A 20,800-nucleotide genomic window follows, 5' to 3' on the forward strand; every position below is an offset into this window, starting at 1 on the left:
GTAGCAGCCAGATAGGGAAGGACGAATCTCAAATGCTTAGCCTCATGTGTAGCCACTGCAATTCCCACTCTCTATGCTAACACATCAAGCAGTTGTACCCAAACAGGCCATTGAGGTCAATCTATGCTTCCACAGAAGCTTAGAATGTCCCAAGAAAGCAAAACAAGTTAACCTCATGTCCCCGAAACTTGTGTGATCTTCTGGTCACAGTTTAAATCCCAGGAAGCCTAAAGCAGGTTTCTAAACTGAGTGGCATTAAATTGGGTAACAATGCCACCAGTCATTTGCACTCTTCAGTAACAGCAGAAGAGTGGGATACACTGAAATGATTAATTATGAGGTTTATGTCTGCTCCAGCAAGTTTCATTCATCACATTCCAGCAGTCAAATATTGTGTGAGGTGCTAAGTAACCCTGATTATTAACAATGGAAACATACAAATCAATTTTCTTCAAGCAGTTCAATTTTAGTATTGTCATGTTATAATTATTTTCTTTCACCTTCCCATCCATTAGGTTTGAAATCATCAATATTAATCTAAGAAGTAAACCAGAATGGTTCTTGAATAAAGATGCCTCCGGTGAAGTGCCAGTTCTGGAGACCAGCAATGGTGACATAATTTCAGAGTCTACAATCATAAGTGATTACCTTGATGAAGCATACCCAGGCAAGAAGCTGACGCCTTCTGATCCATTGCAGAAAGCACAACAGAAGGTGCTCCTTAAAAAGTTTTCTAAGGTATGTCTTGCAGGAAAACCTCAGCACTTCTGCAGGGTACCACATTTTATATAAACAACAACTTACAGAAAAAAGACTAAAGAACAGAAAATTATATGACCCTTCAGGAAAACTTGCTTCATTCACTGTGTTTAAGGCAAATCATGAAACTAAAGATGTAAGACGTACAAATGCTGCTGTTGAATAGAAAATGGTCATAAATGTAAAAGAGTTTCCTCTCTGTGAAGAAGTTGTAAACATTGGAGCATGCATTTCACTGAAACTAAATGTAAGGTTTTGCTTTCATGTCGGAGGTTACGTAGATACAGCTGGATGAAAAGGAACCATCTCCTGCCCGGACCAATATTCCGCTGGCTCACAAATTAAATTAAAATTCTTCTGACCGTCATAGCAACACTTGTCAACTCCCGCTCCAGTGGACCATTTTCATAAATATTTAAAATAATTTAGTCAAACTCCTGCAGTAGGAAGAAACAAAGAAAACATTCTTTAGAGTACCACATAGTTCAAGCCTTGGTGGCTTGCACTGATAAGAGAGGTCGGTCGGTGGGGTGGGGCGTGGAGGGTTGGGGTGGTCGAAGTTGACAGACGACGGATAAGTAATATTAAATTTAAAAAAACACTTACTCTGCGCTCGCGGCATCGCCGGCGCGGCAATCACAAAGTAAGTGTTTTTTTATTTAATAATACTTATCCCGTTGTCTGTCGACCTCCACCCCCTCTACTCCGCCCCACTGCTCTAACCTGTGCGAGCCGTGAGTTCAACATATTCTCAATCAATAAATCATGGTTTGTAAAGCATGGCTATGCACCCGTGAGGGTCTCAAGGCACTCGAGGACCTGTTCCCAATTTGCTAGATAGTAAACAATAGAACATGCCATCAATAACAATCATGTGCTTTACATAAGATTATTATAAACAAATATTATAAAAATTCACTTCTACAAATAATTATACCCCACAGTCAGTGTCACAGATCATTCAACTACGGGTTGGCTCTATTAAAAACACTTAGTTCACATCTGTACACACCCCAAGTCCTAACAAAGGAAGCACCCTAAATCTATCCTCCTTCCTATGTCAGCTCTGTGACAATGAAAATGGCATTCAAAAGATCAGTCACACACTTTTCCGTAGAGTCTTTTAATTTTTCCAGAACCACCTCATCTGGACTGAAAACTACATTTTCTTTGACAGCTAAGGAATGTAGTAGTACATCCCCAAATATTCTGTGTCTCTGTTATAATGAATTAACATAGTAACCATCCTTTATAAACTACTTCTAAGAGCAGACAAGAGGTTCGGAGCTTTGTCTTAGATCATTCACTCGATATCTTATTTAAAAAGAGCACATCAGCTCAGATACTTATTATAACCTACCAGGAAATTCAAAAGCTAAGATACACAGATAGCACAATTAAACTCTCTCTCCCTTTCTCTCGCTCTCTCATTTCCTTATATATATTTAGCCACCTATTATACATATAACATATAGACAGAGTAGATTCTGAATTCCAAATTAGTTTATCAAGGTGTTAGTCCTTACAACTAAAATAATACAATATATGTTTCTACCCTGATATTACCTTGATTGAACATAATAGATAATTGTGATTTTTCTACCTTATAGCCATGTAAGAGTGTCAGTGGTACTAATTTCAAGATACACAACGTTAGAGTAAAACTAGTCCTTCACAGTTTCATTATTGTGCTGAACTATTTCAATGTAATAATTATCACGAAGCAATGGAAAGTAGATTGGAAATATGGAAGATATCACAATTTATAAAAGAGGTGGAAAATATTTGTAGTTCCTCAAAATCATTACTGCAATATTGAGTGCTGCTTTGAAAGCATCACATCCTTAAGGAAGAGTAACTAACTAAAATTACTCAGAAAAGCATTACTTTAATACAGAGGTCTATAACGTGAGTCCAATATGTTGGTAATACCCTAACACGAACATCAGCTTGCATCACTTGTTTTGCTCTTCTTGGGGTGTTTTGTTAGATTTTAGAACAGAAAACGTATGTAAATTTGAGTATAATCCTTTGATTACAAATAACGTCTTGAATGATATCAAACCATACTACTCACAACAAAATACCCAGGTCTATAACAAAAAGCAGACTTAGAACCTAGAATGTCAGAGAAGTATTGCCTTAATAGGACGAAATCCCTCCACCATCAGAGGTGGCATTCTTCATCATAGGGATTCTCCTCACACTGTGATAGCAGATCACAGTGCGGGCTACAACTTCCTCTCTAATCGGAAGAATCTCTTTGGATATTTTAGTATGTGGTAATAATCCCTATGGAGTCAGTTGGTGGTGAGATTAGCGGGGTATAAAAAGTGCTGTGTTGCAAACAAAATACTGTAAGCAGCGTTGTTAAAACTAACTCCAAAACAGAAGTTCAGCTTTATTATTGTCTGTCTGGGCCAGGGTGAAAATAGGTGATGAAGCTAGCCAGCTTTGGCTTTTCTTTTTGAAAGCAAAAGTACATTTTTTCAAGGTCCTGACAAATGTCGCTACACCTCAGCTGAGGGTTCTAGCAGCAGAAACACGATGACCATGAGGTAAATAGATGGGGTTAATTGAATGCTGCCTATCTTATTCACCTATTTTAATCCTAACCCAGACAGACAATAATAAAGCTCAACTTCTATTTTGCAGTAAATTTTAACCACATCGCTTATAGTATCTTTGTTTGCACTACAGCACTTTTTACACTCTGCTAGCCTCACCACCCGACTGATTCATAGGGATTATTACTAAGCCTCGGTGGAGTCTGCGGAGTTGCGCTATTCGAAACTCCGCAAAGTGGTTAAAAACCTCCAACCGCTATGTGGCGTTTTGCGGGTAGACGGAGTTTCATGGCACGGACATTCGTGTTGTGTTTTACCATTAATTGAACACGGAGTACGACCACGCGGTTTGCATGGCCGTGGCCATCTTGTTTTCTTACTCTGTTTATGGTGCTGGGCCTGTTTTTAAAATCCCTTCTAAATCTTTTTAATCTTCCGCCCTCCTAATAATCTACCCCTCATTTTTATTTATTAGTGTGTGTTTTTGTGTCTGTATATTATATGTTGTTTAATTGTTTTTGTGTTTTTCCGTGACTTATTGTATTTTTGTTTATTTTTCCCTTCCTTATTTCTTCCTTTCCTCCTTTCGTGTTTCTTTTCTTTACCCCATCCAGCACCATGGCAGAACAGGGCGATCAGGGGTGCGGCAGAGGGAGGCCACCCCAACAGCCAGCAGCAACAGCCACCTACCTTTCAGATGGTGGCACCACCAAGGGGTGCAGCCTTGAGCACTCTTTTGTGAGGTGCAGGTGACAGCACTGTTTTTTTCATGCAGCACCACTTCCCCTCCATGCTGGCAGACAGCGACTAGCCCAGCAGTGGGTACCCCCTGTTGGAGTGTCTGCTGCATTGGAACAGGTGTGCAGGTGTGTGCGGTGCACCAGCCAAGTCCAGGGCACCACCCAGCAGCTGACACACCCCTGTTTGGATATCTTAGACTAGAAATATGTCCTGCTCAACCTGCTAGGCTTCGAGATTGCGGGGCTCTTGTCTTGAGTATTAAATATTTGTTGTGTTTTTCCAAATAGCATGCTGCTTACGCTCAGAGGTAAGTTGTGTTTAGTTTACGTCAGGAATATTATTATATAATCCAGTTTGAGCTAGTCAGGTGCTCGGCGCTACCTAATCGTACTCATCTGCAGTCGCTTTGGCTAATTGTTTGAGATGCTTGGCATACTCTGTCCTCCTGTCACCATAGTGAGTTAGTGATATCGGTGAGTTATCGTTTTCTGCGACTTTTCTTATGTAGCTTGTACAGTCCCAAGCAATTTCACAGTGATGTGTAGTGCTAGTATGCATCTATTCATTGCAAAAAAGGGATACTGAGTTGGTCCATGAAGGTGTTTGAGAAATGAGATTAGAATCAAAGATCATTCATTTCAATGCACTAGTTCCAAATGTATTTTTTGAGAATGAAATTTGGAATAGGAATTTTAGGATCAGTATGACCAAGTCAACGATAGTCAATACTAGTACCATAGGAAATCTGATTTACAATGTTACTGTGTTTGCCTGTCATAATTATTTTGTGGAGATTTATTTTACCACTAATCTATTTTTTTGTCTTCTTTATTCCTTACATAAGCACCCAAGGGTAAGAAGAGGGTCAGCGCACAGGCAGGTCCGGGAAGAGTTGGGGAGGAGGCACTGGCCACTAGCACCTTTGCTGAGAATTCTGCTCAGCCCAGTAAGTCCTCCAAGAATGTTTAATGTTTTTTTTCTAGCCACACAGAGTGCCGCCGGCTCAAGAGCAGCTGCAAGAGGAGAAGGAGGTTCGGTTGGAGGGGGAGAAGCGGTGGCAGGGACTGGCGTTGGTAAGCCATATTGCTTGCTTATTGGCTATTACTATTATACTCACTAGCTATAAGGGCATCATCATGACTCGTTATCGTGAACCCTCAGCTTTACCAGCTACAGCTGTGGTTAATTTATGGCCTCTTCTGTCTGCAACTTAGCAAAAGCTCAAATAATGTATGCTAAAAATTATGGCTTGTGCCTCCATCTTTCAGACGCTTGGAGGATGGAATGACACACTGTAAAATTATCAAATAGGAGGTCTTTAAGGGTAGAGGGTGTGCGAAAAAATATGAGAAGATATGGGAAAAATGGGGTATGGGAGAAAGGGAGGCATAGAGAAGGACCATTTGATTGCACCCCAATAGAGGTATAGAGGTATAGAGTGGAGACATAGGAGGTGGTCGATTTCTTAGGCCTTGCACAATACGGCACTACACACCTTAGAATACAAAGTTTTCAATGCATTGCAAACCAAAAACACGAGGTGTGTTTCCCTTCGAACTCTCAGTCACCTCTTTGTACTTCACTCCTTTATTCTTTCCTAAGTTCTTCCATCCCAGCCTACCACAAAATTGAAAAATTCAATCTTGGTATGTGCCACATTTTTATGGCCATGTGAAGTGATTCCAAAATATATTTTATGGTTTCCCATAACAGATTTATTTTATGCTTTGTTCAGATTTTTTGCCTAAAACGTTTGTCTAATACAGTGACTGAATAAGCCAAAGCTTAGGCACATGGTGAATCAATAATTAGTGACACCCCTCTATTCTATAGCAACTTCTCTACCTACCTGCCTAATCCCTCTACCTTACCCTGCAGTACAGTAAATCAAGTTACCTTTCCTTAATGCCCAGGGAATTAATTTGTTGAAAATAAATTGTGGTGGTGGCTGAGGCCAGTGAGTAAAGTGGGATTAAGTGCCTGATTTGATTTCAAGTTTTGCATAAGGGATACTCTGACGAACGTGCCAAATACAATCTATATAGGCCTTTCCTTTCCCTTTAGTTCAGTTTCCCTACCGTCTACTTACGGCAGGCAGGATGATAATATCCGCATTATGTGCCAAGTGTCTGACATAATATCTTATTTATTATTCATCAGCCTCTTTGGAGTCGGTGTAGAAAGTGAAAAGCATTTGGAGAAGAGCAGGGTCATTGAAATTAAAGATAGATAATTGTCAACTACAGTTGTCCCAGCTGCAGGCAGCAGCAAAGTACCCGAAGCGCTGGCTAGCACGCCTCCATTAATTTAGCACAGCAACTTGTACTCCATAGTGCATAATACCTTACTCATTAATGAGAGGTAATTAATTTTTATTTTTCCACTCAAAGTGTCTGTTTACTTACTAAAAAAGCCTATAAAAGAAAAAATATCAATTGTTTTATTTGGTGTTATTCTGCCTTAATTCTTTTCTGCCAGACAGTCATTGTTTTTATGTGAGGCATGTGTGGGTAAAAAAAAACATTTGCCCTGTGACTCTCCTAATTAAAATGAAGTGGTGGGTGTCACAGTAGCAGTACACTGCTGGTCCCCTATGGTCAATGGAATTTGATGTGATTATTAACAAGTGATTGCACAGAGCATTGTTTACAATTTGTCTTTTTTCTTTTTGTTTTTTTCGATATAGCTACTCTTGCTGTTCCACCCGAACCACCCACCAGGCAGGAGATAGCGGCCCATCTGCAATGGCAGAGGCTGGGGACCATCCAGTCTGAATATCAGTGGATGGTCGCCCTGGTGGATGAAGAGGCGGAAGTAGCGGCGTCTGACCCGGGCCCCAGTTTTGCAAGCCAGCCTCCAGCTTCCGGACCATTACATCACTTGTGCCGTTGCCAGCTCTCAAGGGCTCTGGCTTCCTCTGCTGCCACCCCCTCCCGCTTGGACAGACAATTTCAGGTTTGCGTCCTGAAGCGGCTGCACTGCATTGGAAGCCAGGTAGGGAGCATCGAGCAGAGCCTGGAACAGCTCCAGACCCGTATGCACAATGCCCTTTTGTAAGACTATATTAACAGAATCATGGCTATCTGACTCTTCTTCCCCATGCCTAGATCTATTAGTCCCCCCGAGCTACTGTATTATGAGACAAAACAGGCTAGACAAAAAGGGAGGAGGCATTGCATGTATACATAGATCTGACATTTCCATTACAAAAATACAATCTGACCCGTTAGAGTCATGTCAATATCTTGGCATGTCCTTAAGATCCTCTGACAATCAAAGTTGTAAACTCCCCGCATTCTACAACCGCCGGACAAAAATACCAGGTTCATAGACCAGCTGATAGAAATCATCACAGCAAACTCTACTCCACATTCCAATGATATTTTCTTAGGAGATTTCAATCTTCATTGGGAGGCTCACACTGACAATCAGATCATTCTTCTCAAAGCCCTCCTTGAAGATCAATCGCTGGTCCAAGAATGTCATCTACCTACCCACTCCAAAGGCTTTACCTTAGACTGGATCATAGTTAAAGAAAAAGCTAACGATAAAATTGAAATCACCCTCTGCGATTGGTCTGATCATCACATCATTACCTTCCAAATGCCCTTCATAAAAATTAAAATGTCTTCACAATCAATTAATCCCAGAAAATGGACTTGTGACACTAGAGGACTCAGTATGGATAACATCGCAGCACGCTGTGAAATAGAATTGCAACCCCCTAATATCATAGTTGACGTCAGTAGCCTCACGAAGTATTATAACAATACAATGTCGAGTATTATTGAGGACATAGTCCCATTAAAATTCAAAAGGATCAATGACAAAGACAAAAACCCTTGGTTTGACAGTTCCCTAAATGAAGAAAGACGCTCACTCAGACTTACAGAACAAAAATGGCGACAACACCCATCATCGCCCCATTTAATCCAACTAAGACAGTCAGGAAAGCCTACAATAAAAGCATTCTAAACTCAAAAAAAGACTAGGAAAGAACTAGATAACGCAAAAAACAGACCGAGGAAACTATTCAATCTGCTAAAAGTTCAATCCAATAAATCTGCCAAATCTGCACCAGCTACTATAAAAACGATCTTAAGCAGTGAAGATTTCTCCTCCTTCTTCAAAGACAAAGCTAATTCAGTGTAGGTGGAGCTCAAAAAAGCAGCTGAATGCCCTGAAATCATTAAGAGCACCTTAGATGAGCATCAATATCAACCAGAGTTTAAAAAACCTAAAAATAATGCTCGATGGTCAGCATTCAAGCCTGTCAGTGAACTAGACATTGCGAAGATCATTTCGACTATTAAACCTAACAATCATTACAATGATCCCTTACCTGCAAAGTGTTGATTCTCAATAAACCATCTGTTCATTCCATCATGGACAAAGGTAATCAACGCTTCGTTGGCACGAGGCACAATACCGGACTGCCTAAAAACAGGGCAAGTTACTCCAATTTTAAAAAACCCGACAGAGAGCCCCTCTGACCCCAACAATTTCAGACCAGTAACAAACATTCCCATGCTAGCCAAAGTCCTGAAAAAATGTGTACAACAACAATTGAGCCATTATATCTCGCAATTCAATCTGTTAAATGACTTCCAATCAGGATTCAGACCAAACCATAGTACGGAAACAGCAATTCTGCACATCGTGGATGATGCTCTACTTGCCCTTGACCAAAACAAAACATGTCTCCTAGTCCTGCTTGACCTTTCGTCAGCTTTCGACACGGTAAACCATGCCAAAATACTGGATCGCATGAAAAATAGAATGGAATTAGAGGGTACAGTCCTAAAATGGTTTAGCTCTTTCCTAGAGAACAGATCGCAAAAATTCATAGTCAACCAAACATTATCAGTTTCATCCAGAAATAAAATCGGAGTTCCTCAGGGCTCCACACTATCCCCGGCGTTATTCAATCTGTACGTAGAGCCACTCACGGAAACATTACAACGAGCAAACATTTATTTCCACATGTACGCAGATGACACTCAGCTGTACATCAAAGTCACATCGACAGAAGAGATAGGTATCATGAACCAGGCACTAATGAGAACCATTCATTGGCTAACCAGCAACCACCTGAAGCTTAACCCACATAAAACCGAATTCCTGCTGATCTCCCCCCAGAAAAGCGCTACGAACATATTAGAGTGGGCCAATCTGATCACGGCATTAAAGTGTACTCCGAAAATTGTTGATTCCACCAAATCCTTGGGCATTATTCTGGACAAAAACTTGAACATGCTTTCACATATTAACACGATGGCAAAAAACGCCCGGTTCCATTTAAGCTACCTCAGAAAACTGAAACCATTCTTAAATAAGTCAGACCTCAAAACAGCAGTTCGGGCACTTGTCATTTCAAGGATAGAGTATGGGTGCACAACTCTGGCTGATCTCCTCAAGATCTCAACAGCCCCACTGAAAGCTGGTCTTAATGCGGCCACACAAATTATAACTGGAGCAAAAAAATTCGACCACATTACTCTCATTTGAAAGCACTCAACTGGTTGCCCTACGAAGCAAGAGTACAATTTAAGTTGACATGTATCACTCACAAAGTGATACATTACAAAACACCAGTGTACCTAGCCCAGAAAATCACACTATAAGGAGGATGCCGTGTCTCCAGGAGCCACGGAGATCTACTACTAAAACCGGCCCGTTTTTGTAAGAAAAGAACTTATGACCAAGCGTTCTCTGGTGCAGCTCCTAGAATTTGGAACGCTCTCCCTCCTAACATTAGAAGAATCCCATCTATCTCTGAATTAAAAAATGAAGCAAAATCTTATTATATGAGTAAATAGCTCCCATAATTTCAACAGACTAGCCATTTTCAATGGATCCTTCATGATCATATACATGCTACCTCTCCTCTAACATTAACCTTTTTGTGGTCTTGTATATATGTATATTAAGCGAATGTTTTGCTCTAAATCATTGTACAACAACTGATGACTTGGTAACATAAATGTTTTTGCAAATGTAAAGTGTTCTGATACCCTACTCAGGGTCATGTTCGCGCTATATAAAACACCAAATAAATAAATAAGCCCTTTCTTAATTTTTTGTTTTGGTGGGAGGGACTTGTGGGCGGATAGGGTGGGAAGGGAGTTGGGACTGGATGTTTTTTTTGTGGACTTTTGCTTGGACATTGATTGGGGATAGGTCATTTTGGGCCGTATGCATGAAGAAACCGTTTTGCATTTCCTAATTGCGAATCCTTGCAATTCGCAATTAGGAAATCGCGAAACGGCATGCAGGAAAGTGTGTTGAACACTTTTTGCGATTGCTAGGGGATCGCAAATGACCTACCTCATGAATATTAATGTGGTAGGTTGCAATTTGTGACCCCCTAGGAATCGCAAAAATCACAGGGATGGTGACCGGCTGGCGTCAGCAGACCACCATATCTGTGATTGCTTTTAAATAAAGCAATTTATTTTTACATGCATTCCTTAAAGCAAAACGGGATGCGTTTCAAAAACAAAACTGAAAAGTTTTCAACTGCCCGTCTTAAAAAACACTGTAACAAACATTCACAAAGGAGATGGGGACCCCTTCCCATTTGTGAATGGGTTACCACCTACTTAAAGTACGTGATAAAATGCTAATGCATACCGATGCGATTCGGTATTAGGAAGGGACGCCCTAAAGACGCCCCTTCCTAATAGCGAAAAGCAAACCAATTTTGCAATTCGGTAACAGGTTACTGAATCGCAAAATAGGGTTTGCTGAATCTGAAAAACATTTTGGGCATTCTGCGAATCGGCTCGTTTGCGAAGACAAAAATGCTTGATGCATGTGCCCCTTTGATTGGGGAGGGGGTGGGCCTTTTGTTGGTGGATACAGTGGATTATTTTGTAAAATATTAAAGGTAAAAATTATTTTACCACACTTTATGCCTGCAGTAGTTTATTTGTGTTTTACTTTTACTTTTCACTGCTGCCTTTTTGTGCAGCCTGTGTTTTTAATCTGTTTATAAAAGTGTACACCGGTTAGTTATTGTTAGTTATATAACCTTTTCTTAAAACCCTATGTAACTATCTTGACCATTAGGGGGGATGCTGCCATGATCTATATTGCCTACAACAGCCCAGATAAACGATTACCTATCTGCAATTGCAGTTAGTTGATTACTTACTATTAACTTAACTAGTTCACTTCACTCCATAGTTCTCTTATCTGAATATAGTTGAAGCAATAACAGGAAAGGCATCACAACTTCACAAACAAGGTCCCACTCCCACCCAGGTGAGCTCCAGCAGCTCTGCTCATATTACTTTCTTCCTTCTGATTCCAACCTTTATCCTTATTATTCAACAATTTTCACGAACTCTGTTTTCATAATATTGTCTTCTATGAGGTGAGGAAGAGCTTGTGCGGGAATCCACAAACTTAAAAACTAAATGGAAATAAAAACACTGAGTTAGTGGGTGGTAGATTATATCATAGCTTTGCAAAGAATTGAGACCAGGCTACTAAATGACACAACAAAGTATACCTGATAGTGATAAAATAATAATAAATAGCAATAGTAACTTCTAAGCAATGGGGAGCTAGTATTTAGTTCAAACTAAAGTTATGAAATACTTGAGTCATGAAAAGTGGGCTTATAGTCTGGAGTGGATATGGTTAAGCATTTACGCAAGGCCTGAATGATAATGCTGACAACTGGTGTTCTTCTGTGTGTAAAATATGGGTCACTTTTATGTGTTGGTGGGTAAATGGGGCCAGTGTGGGCTATTTTTTAGGTAATAGCAAATCTTACAGTAAGTTGGTGTCGCTTTTACCACATCCGCCCCACCAAGTGTGTGATCCATTAATGGAGTAAATTAAGTCACACACCACAATAAATCACACAGCCCCGGGGGAAGAGGGTTAGGGGTGAGATGAAAGGATGGTAAAGGGGATTTTGGGAATGGTGTGACAAAGACAAACACCACACAAGGACAATATTCATCAGGGCGATGAGCAGCACATCACTGTCATCAATCTGTTGTGGAAGGATACAAAGAAATTAGTCTGACACAGTACAGTTAAATGCATTTCAAACAGTCCTTCTGCCTCAGAGACCCAAGTTATCAGATATCTATATGTTCTGTCTTCTAGGTTTAAAAAACAAATTATGGGAGTGAACCCACCCAGTTCTAAAAATATGATTGGTAAAAGAAAAATTATACTGTATTGAAAAATTGGATGGTGTATCTGCATTCTCCACAGGAATGTCTATCACTCTTTTGGGGCTAGTCTGGACCGGTCCGGTAGGTAAGCAGGAGTGTTTCACTCAGCTTTCACCTTTCGTTTGTGCAGGAGATGAGAAGGCCTGCGAATTGTAAAACAGAAACTGTATTGTAGAGTCAAGGAGAAGGACAGCAGGAAGGTAAGCTTTATGAGGAGTGTACCAAGACGACTCAGATGCAGAGCAAAAAGGAAGATGACTCAGAGTTCACTTTGGCACCAGTGCAACACACACATACTCAGCAGCATTTCCCAAATCAATGCACCACTCCCCATTCCACATAGCTGAGTACTAGGCCTAAGAGTCATGGTTTCACTTTAAAGTCGATAACTTCTTTCTTCTAGCTGGTCATGAGGTAGTACCACCATGAGTTCTTCCATCCTCCTCCTGACTACGAGTAACTTCGTCCCAATCCCGACCCGAGCAAGATAGACGAGTAGTGCACTGCTTGTTGGAGATCAAGTAGAGAAACAGAATAGCAGGATTATGTATAGGTTTTTGTTTGTTAACTAAAGTTACTGATCTGGTCTCTGAAGAACCAGAAAAAGAAGTGGACCTTTCAAGTAAATCTGGTTAAATGTGAAATGGCTTCTGGAAAAATGATCACCCATTATTGAGGCTCCTGGAAAAATGATCACCCATCATTGAGGCCCCAAACATTGCAAATCATTTCAATCAAGTTTACTAAATAGAGTTGAACACTCTCCCTCACTGTCTGCCACCACATGAATCCTCAATCATCACTCACAATCACTCAATAATATATCACTCATTGGTGCAATAGTTACCTGGTCCAATCCTAGCACACTGGTAAGTACACAATTGTATCTCCTCTTTGAAAGCAACAGAATGGAATTTGGCAGTATTATAAATCAAATGGTCTTCTGGGGCAGCCCATCTACGTGATGAAAAAAAGAAGGATCATAGGAGTGGACCGTACAGGTTAATGTTCGCTATGTTCGGCATCAAGTGACTAAGAGTTTGGGATGGCACAACAAAGTGTACAAGCTATGCCCCTATGGGAAGCTGAGAGGTTGGGCAGGCTCAGCTCCTGGCCGAGCTTTGCTAAATGGGAAGAATACGAAATGTCAGACGTGGAGACATTGAGATACCTACAAATACGACAAGCACTGATGGCAGTCATCCCACCTGGTGAAGACCTACCAGATGGAAGATAGACTCCTAACAGACTACATGGACCGAAGGGCCATCTCCATGACATACACCAAAAAATAATCAGTTACCTACCTACATGACCCCCTTTCATGTCTTCACAAACTTTGTCAGGAAGACTTCGGGGACCTAGAAGACGAGGATTGGAAGGAAGCGCGCTCCTCCTTATGGGAAGTAGCCATAGCATCGCGACTGAGACTGATACAGCATAAAATACTTCATAGATCATATTTTTTCCTGTGGTATCCTGGTAAAAATGGGAAGGAGGGATACGCTACTTGTAAAAGGCTTTGTGTGTAGAAGGATCCGTTCTACCATATACTATAGGAATGCCCAGCCATCAAACTCTATTGGGAGGCAATGTGTGTGGTGGGGAACTTGATCCACTGCCTAAACTATGTATTCTCAATGTGTGGGAGGCAACAGACATGACTCACATGGAGCTGCTCTGGGTCACCGTGGATCTGACAATTGCGAAACAAAATATAGCCAGGAATTGGGGAATGTTGGAGACGCCAACTTTAGGGGAATGGGAACGAGACATGGACTGGTGCATGTTAACAGAAAGGGTAGTCTATGAAAACAGGGGTTGCTTCCAAAGGTGGGGGCCAGGTGTGGGGCAAATGGAATGCCCACTGGGGGGCAGTATTTGTATCTCGTTCTCCAGATGAGTGGGCGGATCCAGCTGGAAAGGGAATATTACGGAGGAAAATGGTGAAGATTTGTAATGGGTCACTGAATGTTGAAAAGTAATTCATATTTGGTTCGCTTGTCAAAACTGTGGCTATACTTAACATCTGCTGTATGACTACCCTAAGTTTAATAAACAGAGTTGAAAAAAAAAGACTGCCCTCTCTAGAAGTTGAAGGTGGCGCCCTAGAACTGCAGGATGGGACTCTAAGTCCCAGCCGTTCTTCTTCCAGGTCTGTGGCTTGCTCAAAAATCCACCTCATGTATTTTGAAACATCCCCTTCAGAAAAAGGTACGAAGGTGGGCAAAAATCTTTTGCACTGTGGATCAAGTAGTGTGGCACAGATGTAATGTTTAGATGAAATGATATTGTCTTGCAGCCTTTCATTGGAAGCCATTTGAAAGAGTAAGCTCTCAACCAAGATCTCTGTGTTTTCATTCACACCTGCAAGGGTGAACCTTTCTGACACCCTCTTTAGCTTGTCCTGTAACAGATGCAACAACGAGATAGCTTGGTTCATCCTACTGTCCTCCTTGCTAACTTCCCGTGTGAAAAGCTCAAAAGGGAGTAGAATCTGTCAGGCATTTGATTAGGCCCCATTTCTCCGCATCCATGGTTATAGCTTTTCCAACTGCATCTTATCCTCTGTCAATGACATAGTCATTGATCTGTTTGTATTGCTCAAAAAGACGTTGCAACATGAAATTGGTAGAGTTCCAATATGTTAACACCTCCTGTATTAGTGCTTTAACTGGTACTCGTTTAGCACGCGGAATAATCTGCAACTGCTTTCTGGCTTTAAAAGAATGGCTGAAATAGCACCAGATTAGATTCTTCTGCAGGTGGTCAGTATATTGCTGACTATGTCTTATTTTTTGAGAATGTCTTGCAACACTAGGTTGATGCAATGGGCCAAACACAGGACCCTGAAGAATAGATTCTTCTGCAGGTGGTCAGTATGTTGCTGACTATGTCTTATTTTTTGAGAATGTCTTGCAACACTAGGTTGATGCAATGGGCCAAACACAAGACCCTGAAATAGCCACTATCTGCCATGGCCTTGACTATGTTACTGCCATTATCCGTGGCAACAATATCTAATTCCGAGACCTCTGGGTCACATACCTTCAGAAACTTTGCTGTTAAATTCATCCAGGATGTTTACAGGTGGATGTGATTTTTCCATTGCGAACATGACCCCTGTTGTATGCCGCAGAATGCTCTTAAAACTTCCTTTAGGGCCAAGACCTGTAGATATCTTTTGCTTTACCCTCGCAAAAGAGATCCAGTGTACAGTAATCAGTAGCCTGACAACTGGTCCACTTGTCTGTCGTCAGGTGGATAGTGTGAACACTTTGCTGCAAAGCTTGTCAAACCAATTTCAGCACATTGTGATGCAGCGCTGGAACAGCAACTCTGGCAAAATAGATACGACTTGGAACCTTCCATTTCGGGCAGATGAAAAAATAAGGAGGTCAACCGCTAACATTTTTGGCAGCTTCCCATTGTACAAACAATGCCGTTGGGTTGTTGTCGTCACAGAACCCCTCCTGCCTAAATATGCCCATAATAGTAGCCTGTACTTTTTTCTTCTTTTCTAGGGCCACTGATGCAGGTAACTTTTGAGAAGTAGGTGACTTTTGAGAAGTAGGTGGTGGTAGACTTAGTGTGCATCGTTGTATGGCAGTCACTATATGCTGTGGTGTCTCCATCTCACTCTTAGTCTTCTTGTGCCATTGTGAAGTCGCTGAGGTGGAGGATTCTGCTGGCACACTGCTGGGGACAGGACTGCTGTGTGTGAGGATGTCACCCTCTTCTTCCTCATCATCATCTTCCATCGTGATTAGACTTATATCTGATGTTCCCCAGCTCTCCTAACCTTTACCACCATGACCACATTCAGCAATTGTTTTAAGGTGCTCCTCACATAGGACTGCATGGTGATTTTTCATATGCGTCGTTTGGCCACCAGCACCATGATGTGAGCCAGGCTTATCACGGCGAACATACGTGTGGTAAATGGTGCATACTGCAATGTGCTCCACTCTTTGCTAACCATATAAAAAAAATCCCAAACTGGGGAGAAGTACTTTTTAGGTCTCGCTGGCGTTGCAGCGCGAAGCGCTGCCGCCAACGAGACTTATTGTCGCCGTGTTTGCTCCCAAGGGAGACAGACCGGGGCACGCGCAGCGATCGGGGTCTGTGGACGCGCAGACGCACAGACACACGCGTGCGCACACACACGCCTAACGCGCGCGCGCATACCTCGTTGCTGACTTGCGTTGCTCCATGGAGACAGCTTGTTTAAGTAAGATTTCCATTCATACTTTTTGTATTCTAAATATGAACGTAGACACAAATATTTGACAGACCTCTTTAAAAGTTTCATGCAGAGTAGTGATGTCAGTGGAATCTCTCAGATTAAATTTGAGACTTTGTACAAAGCTCTGAGTTTTGCAATATTTTCCATTTTACGAGTGAACATGCCTTGTACTCAGCCGCTGCTCTTCCAAGAACCACATATTGAAATGATTATATTTCAACATGTGTCCTAAGAAAATGAACGTTACATTGATCGCTTCCACACTACATGCTGACATTAGTTTACGTTTGAAATACATTTTTCTAAGAAAAACACATCACCAATCTGTTCGACTGGAATTGTTTCTCGGAAGATGAGATTTAACCGCTTGAGAACATGTACAATCCACTACACAGCTCAGGGAATATATATTTCTGAAGGCAATCTCCTTTCAACATTCATGCATGCATCACCCTGAAGTGCATATTACATGCTACATGCTCCTCGGCTCTGGGCGGCGGGGACGTTATTAGACCTGAGAGCGAGCACGGGTCTCCGTTTGGTATACTCACTGGTTTGTGGTTGGAGTTCAGTCTCGGAGGAGGCACCTGCAGTGGCTGGCAGCTGGGCTGGACTGCAAGGGAGCACCAGCCGCCTTTGCTATTTATGCCCGAGCAGAGCCCCCTTGCGCCTTGTCCAGCAATGGTCTTGAACCAGCACCTTGCTTGCACTTTACCGGAATGCATAGCCTGGAACAAATATCAAAGGCACTGCATGGCACTTTATTCACGCGCCTATAAAAGTAAATCTGTGCTGCTCAGCAGACTCTGCACTTATTTTTTCAACTGCCCCAGGTTATTATTATCTACTTAAACTCGCCGAGCAGTTTGGAGATGCTGGTGACGTCGCAGCTCTCTGTTTTTAATGATTTCATAATGTTTTGTATAAACTTACTCTGGCTGCTCTGGAGACATTCGCCTCCAGCAGGATAGAGCTATGCGCTTGGGTGGATAACAGTGCAGAATAGTCAGTCTTTCTTGTGGGTGTTTTCGTTTCGAGATATATTTTTTTACATATCCCTTATACATGATGTAGAAAGCCAAATATACATGTTAACATAAACACACACACAGCACAGGCACACAGGCGCACAAATAAATACACACGAAGTACATATGTTTAGGAGAGAAAAGGTTTATTGCAGCCAAAGTCCAAGCGTGGGTGAGAAGGATTTTGCTTCCAAGAGTGCAATGCATGGATGCCTTTGGTTTTCTGGCCCTGAAGACTGGAGCTGCACTAAAAAAATCACATCACAAACGAGCACTACCCTAAGGCAAAAGATGATCCAAAAATGCCGTCACCCTTCTTAAAAAAAATTAAATAAAAGTAAGGTTCAGTAAGACGGAAAACAGGAAATAACAAAACAGCAGGTTCACAATATAATATAATAACAATGTACTGAAAGCATTTAATAATGAGATATAACATTAAAATATTAGCAATTATATGCAGAAAACAGGATAAGGGGGAGGGAAAAGGAAAATATAAAATGCAAAAATAAAAGCACTTATGCAATGAAATTAGCATAATTTTAAACAGGAGTGGAATTACAAAAATTATAGTGACCATTCGTTTAAACTTTTGAAATCCATTAGAGATGAACATCAAGGGCTACTATTGGATGTACTTATTTAGGCAACGCGAAGCGTAGGCAAAACGTTAACTGGTGATCTAGTCCACGAAAACAGAAATAAGTGCAACACTGAAGGAGGTATCTGCGATCCCTCATACTCAAACAGCGCTTATTGGTGGCGTGTTGAAGCCAGAAGTGCTCCTCGTCTTAGAGAATGAAGCTCTTCTGTGATGGGTGCTATTTCAGACGATGCACATTAAACACAGGGACATACCTAACTAGCATTGTGGGGAGCCACCCAACATGTTGGAAATTTTAACTTGGCCATGCGCATGTCGACATTATGGAACATTCACAGGCCTAATTCACCACCCGAAGGAACGAGAGAATGGAGGACACCCAGGAGGTTCTGTATATTTTGGACTACCTTTATTCCATTCCTGCCCAGATTTTGGGTCTTTCAGAGTTAAACTCCCTTAATAGGACTTGGCCTCCTCTAGCTGGCGTTCAAAAAGTTTACCCAGTCCTTGCAGCTACAGAACTTAAGCCGGTGGCCCCACTGAACCAACACATTTGTTGGAAAGTCACGGTGACCTCTATTGCTTGCCTTCAGTCAGATTAACTTAGTGGTGTAGACTGCGTAAATCTCCTACATAAAGATGCAGCTTTGCTGCCTGGTACAGATGTTCCTTTTGTTGGTGCAGTTTATGCCAAAAAGGTTGGACTCAGAATTTTGATACTTTTTTTTCTTCAGCAATCTCTCTGGACCTTCTTCTTTGTCCCAAATACCCTGTGAGCACCTTGTTGAGGGTAGCTATGTACCAAGATTAGTCTTCTAACCAAATTCCTTTGGAATTTAAGGTATGCAATATTACTTCCCAAAACTGATAATAATAGAAAGATTTTCACTCTGAATTGTGACTGTTGGTTCTATGCTCCTGAGAACTTGCAAGAATGGTCACTGCTTGTTGGTGCTCAGGAAAGCAAGCTTCTTTCTTCTTTCCAGGTACAGACATCTCTGCAAAACGTCATGGATCTACCACTTTCAGCACAAAGCGGAGTTGTTATTTAAGCATACTCACAACCGTTCAAATTTGCGGCATCCAAGAATCAAGATATGATTGTGTCTGTATTTTGCACTTTACAAATTGAAGTAATTACTCTCTAATTCAAATGGTAGGCTAAGTGCTGATCCTTGACCAAATAAGTAGTACTTTTTATGGCTGTTCTGTTGAAAGTCAGTTTTTGTGAAGAACAGACTATCTTGTAGAACTCAATTGCTTGAGGTGTTGTGTTCTTCAGAGAGCCTTCGATTGACTTCGCCTCACACATGTCAGGGTGATGATCAATTGATCTTCTTACTCCAACACCATCCACAACATCCTGCATCTTGTACCTAGTATTACTTCACCCACCAATATCCTGTGAACCAGTTATTTTTCTGCCCTTGATATAAGGTAAAATTCATACACACGGCAGAAGCTGGACTGACTATATCTAGATTGCACCTCACCTTTACCACCCCCAGATGAGTCTGTATTTCAAATCAGAGGAATCAGCACATTGTAAGCATAATTGTTGAACAAAGTGCTCTGAAGTGCCTGCAAGGTAACAAATGTGACATTATAGAAAAAATCCTAATAAAGGAATCATACAGTATGTGCTTCCTTCTCAGCTTTGCAGGGATAATGTTTTGCCTCTGCACCATTACATTTGACTTAAGCATCTGTCAAAAGGTTTCCCATAGATGTATTATTGAGTGTGCTCCTTTAATGAATATGCTGATGGAGGCTTGCACCAGTGGCACTCCATCACTGACCTGTCCCTGCATTGCCGGAGAAATCACTACCCTATGTGTGCCGTTGACCTCGATGACTGCAATCACTGGTTTCCCTCGCTATATATGAGGCTTGATTAAAAAATGTGTGGTATCAATATTTATGAGAGTTTGCCTGTTCTGCGTTTCCTATCTATCTCTTTTGCTCTCATGTGACTCTGAGTTCTAAAAGAAGTCTTCAACATTTCATATGAGACTACTTACCCTAGTGTTCCTATGAAGTCTCACTCTCCATCTAAGGCAAAGGAAAATATACCAAAACTTCAGATGCACCATGGAGGTTAATACAACTCCCTATAAGAGTGGAGGTCACTATACAGTAACAAGATTTTGGTCCAAAGTATTTCTTACTTTTCCATTCAAATGAGGTGGTGCTCTTTGATATATGCTTCTGTGCTCATTTTCACCCTTTAGATTGTCTTGTCACCTTGGTAGTTCATTTTTTCCTGGGAACACCCTATTGTATCCTTAACAATCAGTGTCAATTAACCTGCCCTTTTTAGGTCTCGCCTGGCTATCGCGCAAGCGATCGCATAGCGAGACTTATGTGGGGCTTCAGAAAATGCTCCCAAAGGCTTCCCAGGCGGATCGGGTGGTGGTTACGCACACAACCACGCGCATTCCATTTGCCACCAGCTACTTCCTGCGCGTGCGCCGCCTCACGCATTCAGAGAGATTTGGTAAGGGGCACAAGACCTTAGGAATGCGGTTTATGGCCAGTGCATGTGAGGCATTCAAGCATGAAGCTGGCATCTGGCATCAGACTTAAAAGCAGCAGACTGCTTTCACCAGCACGCGCTCGGCCTCACTTCCTGCATCCTCTCTTACAACAATTAACTTTCG

General features: G+C 41.6%; 1 protein-coding gene across 5 annotated transcripts in view; it reads left to right on the top strand.

The window, feature by feature from the left end:
* LOC146867704 (glutathione S-transferase omega-1-like) overlaps positions 1–20,800 on the top strand; it is a 481,051-nt gene that overhangs the window by 351,022 nt on the left and 109,229 nt on the right. For all 5 annotated transcript variants that reach the window (XM_085607050.1, XM_085607035.1, XM_085607059.1 and 2 more), the window contains one exon: positions 516–738. In XM_085607050.1, coding sequence (XP_085463176.1) covers positions 516–738 — 223 coding nt within the window. The remainder of the gene's footprint in view (positions 1–515; positions 739–20,800) is intronic.

The sequence above is a fragment of the Triturus cristatus genome, chromosome 1_2 (genome assembly GCF_964204655.1).
Source record: "Triturus cristatus chromosome 1_2, aTriCri1.1, whole genome shotgun sequence".
NCBI classification, from domain to species: Eukaryota; Metazoa; Chordata; class Amphibia; order Caudata; family Salamandridae; genus Triturus; species Triturus cristatus.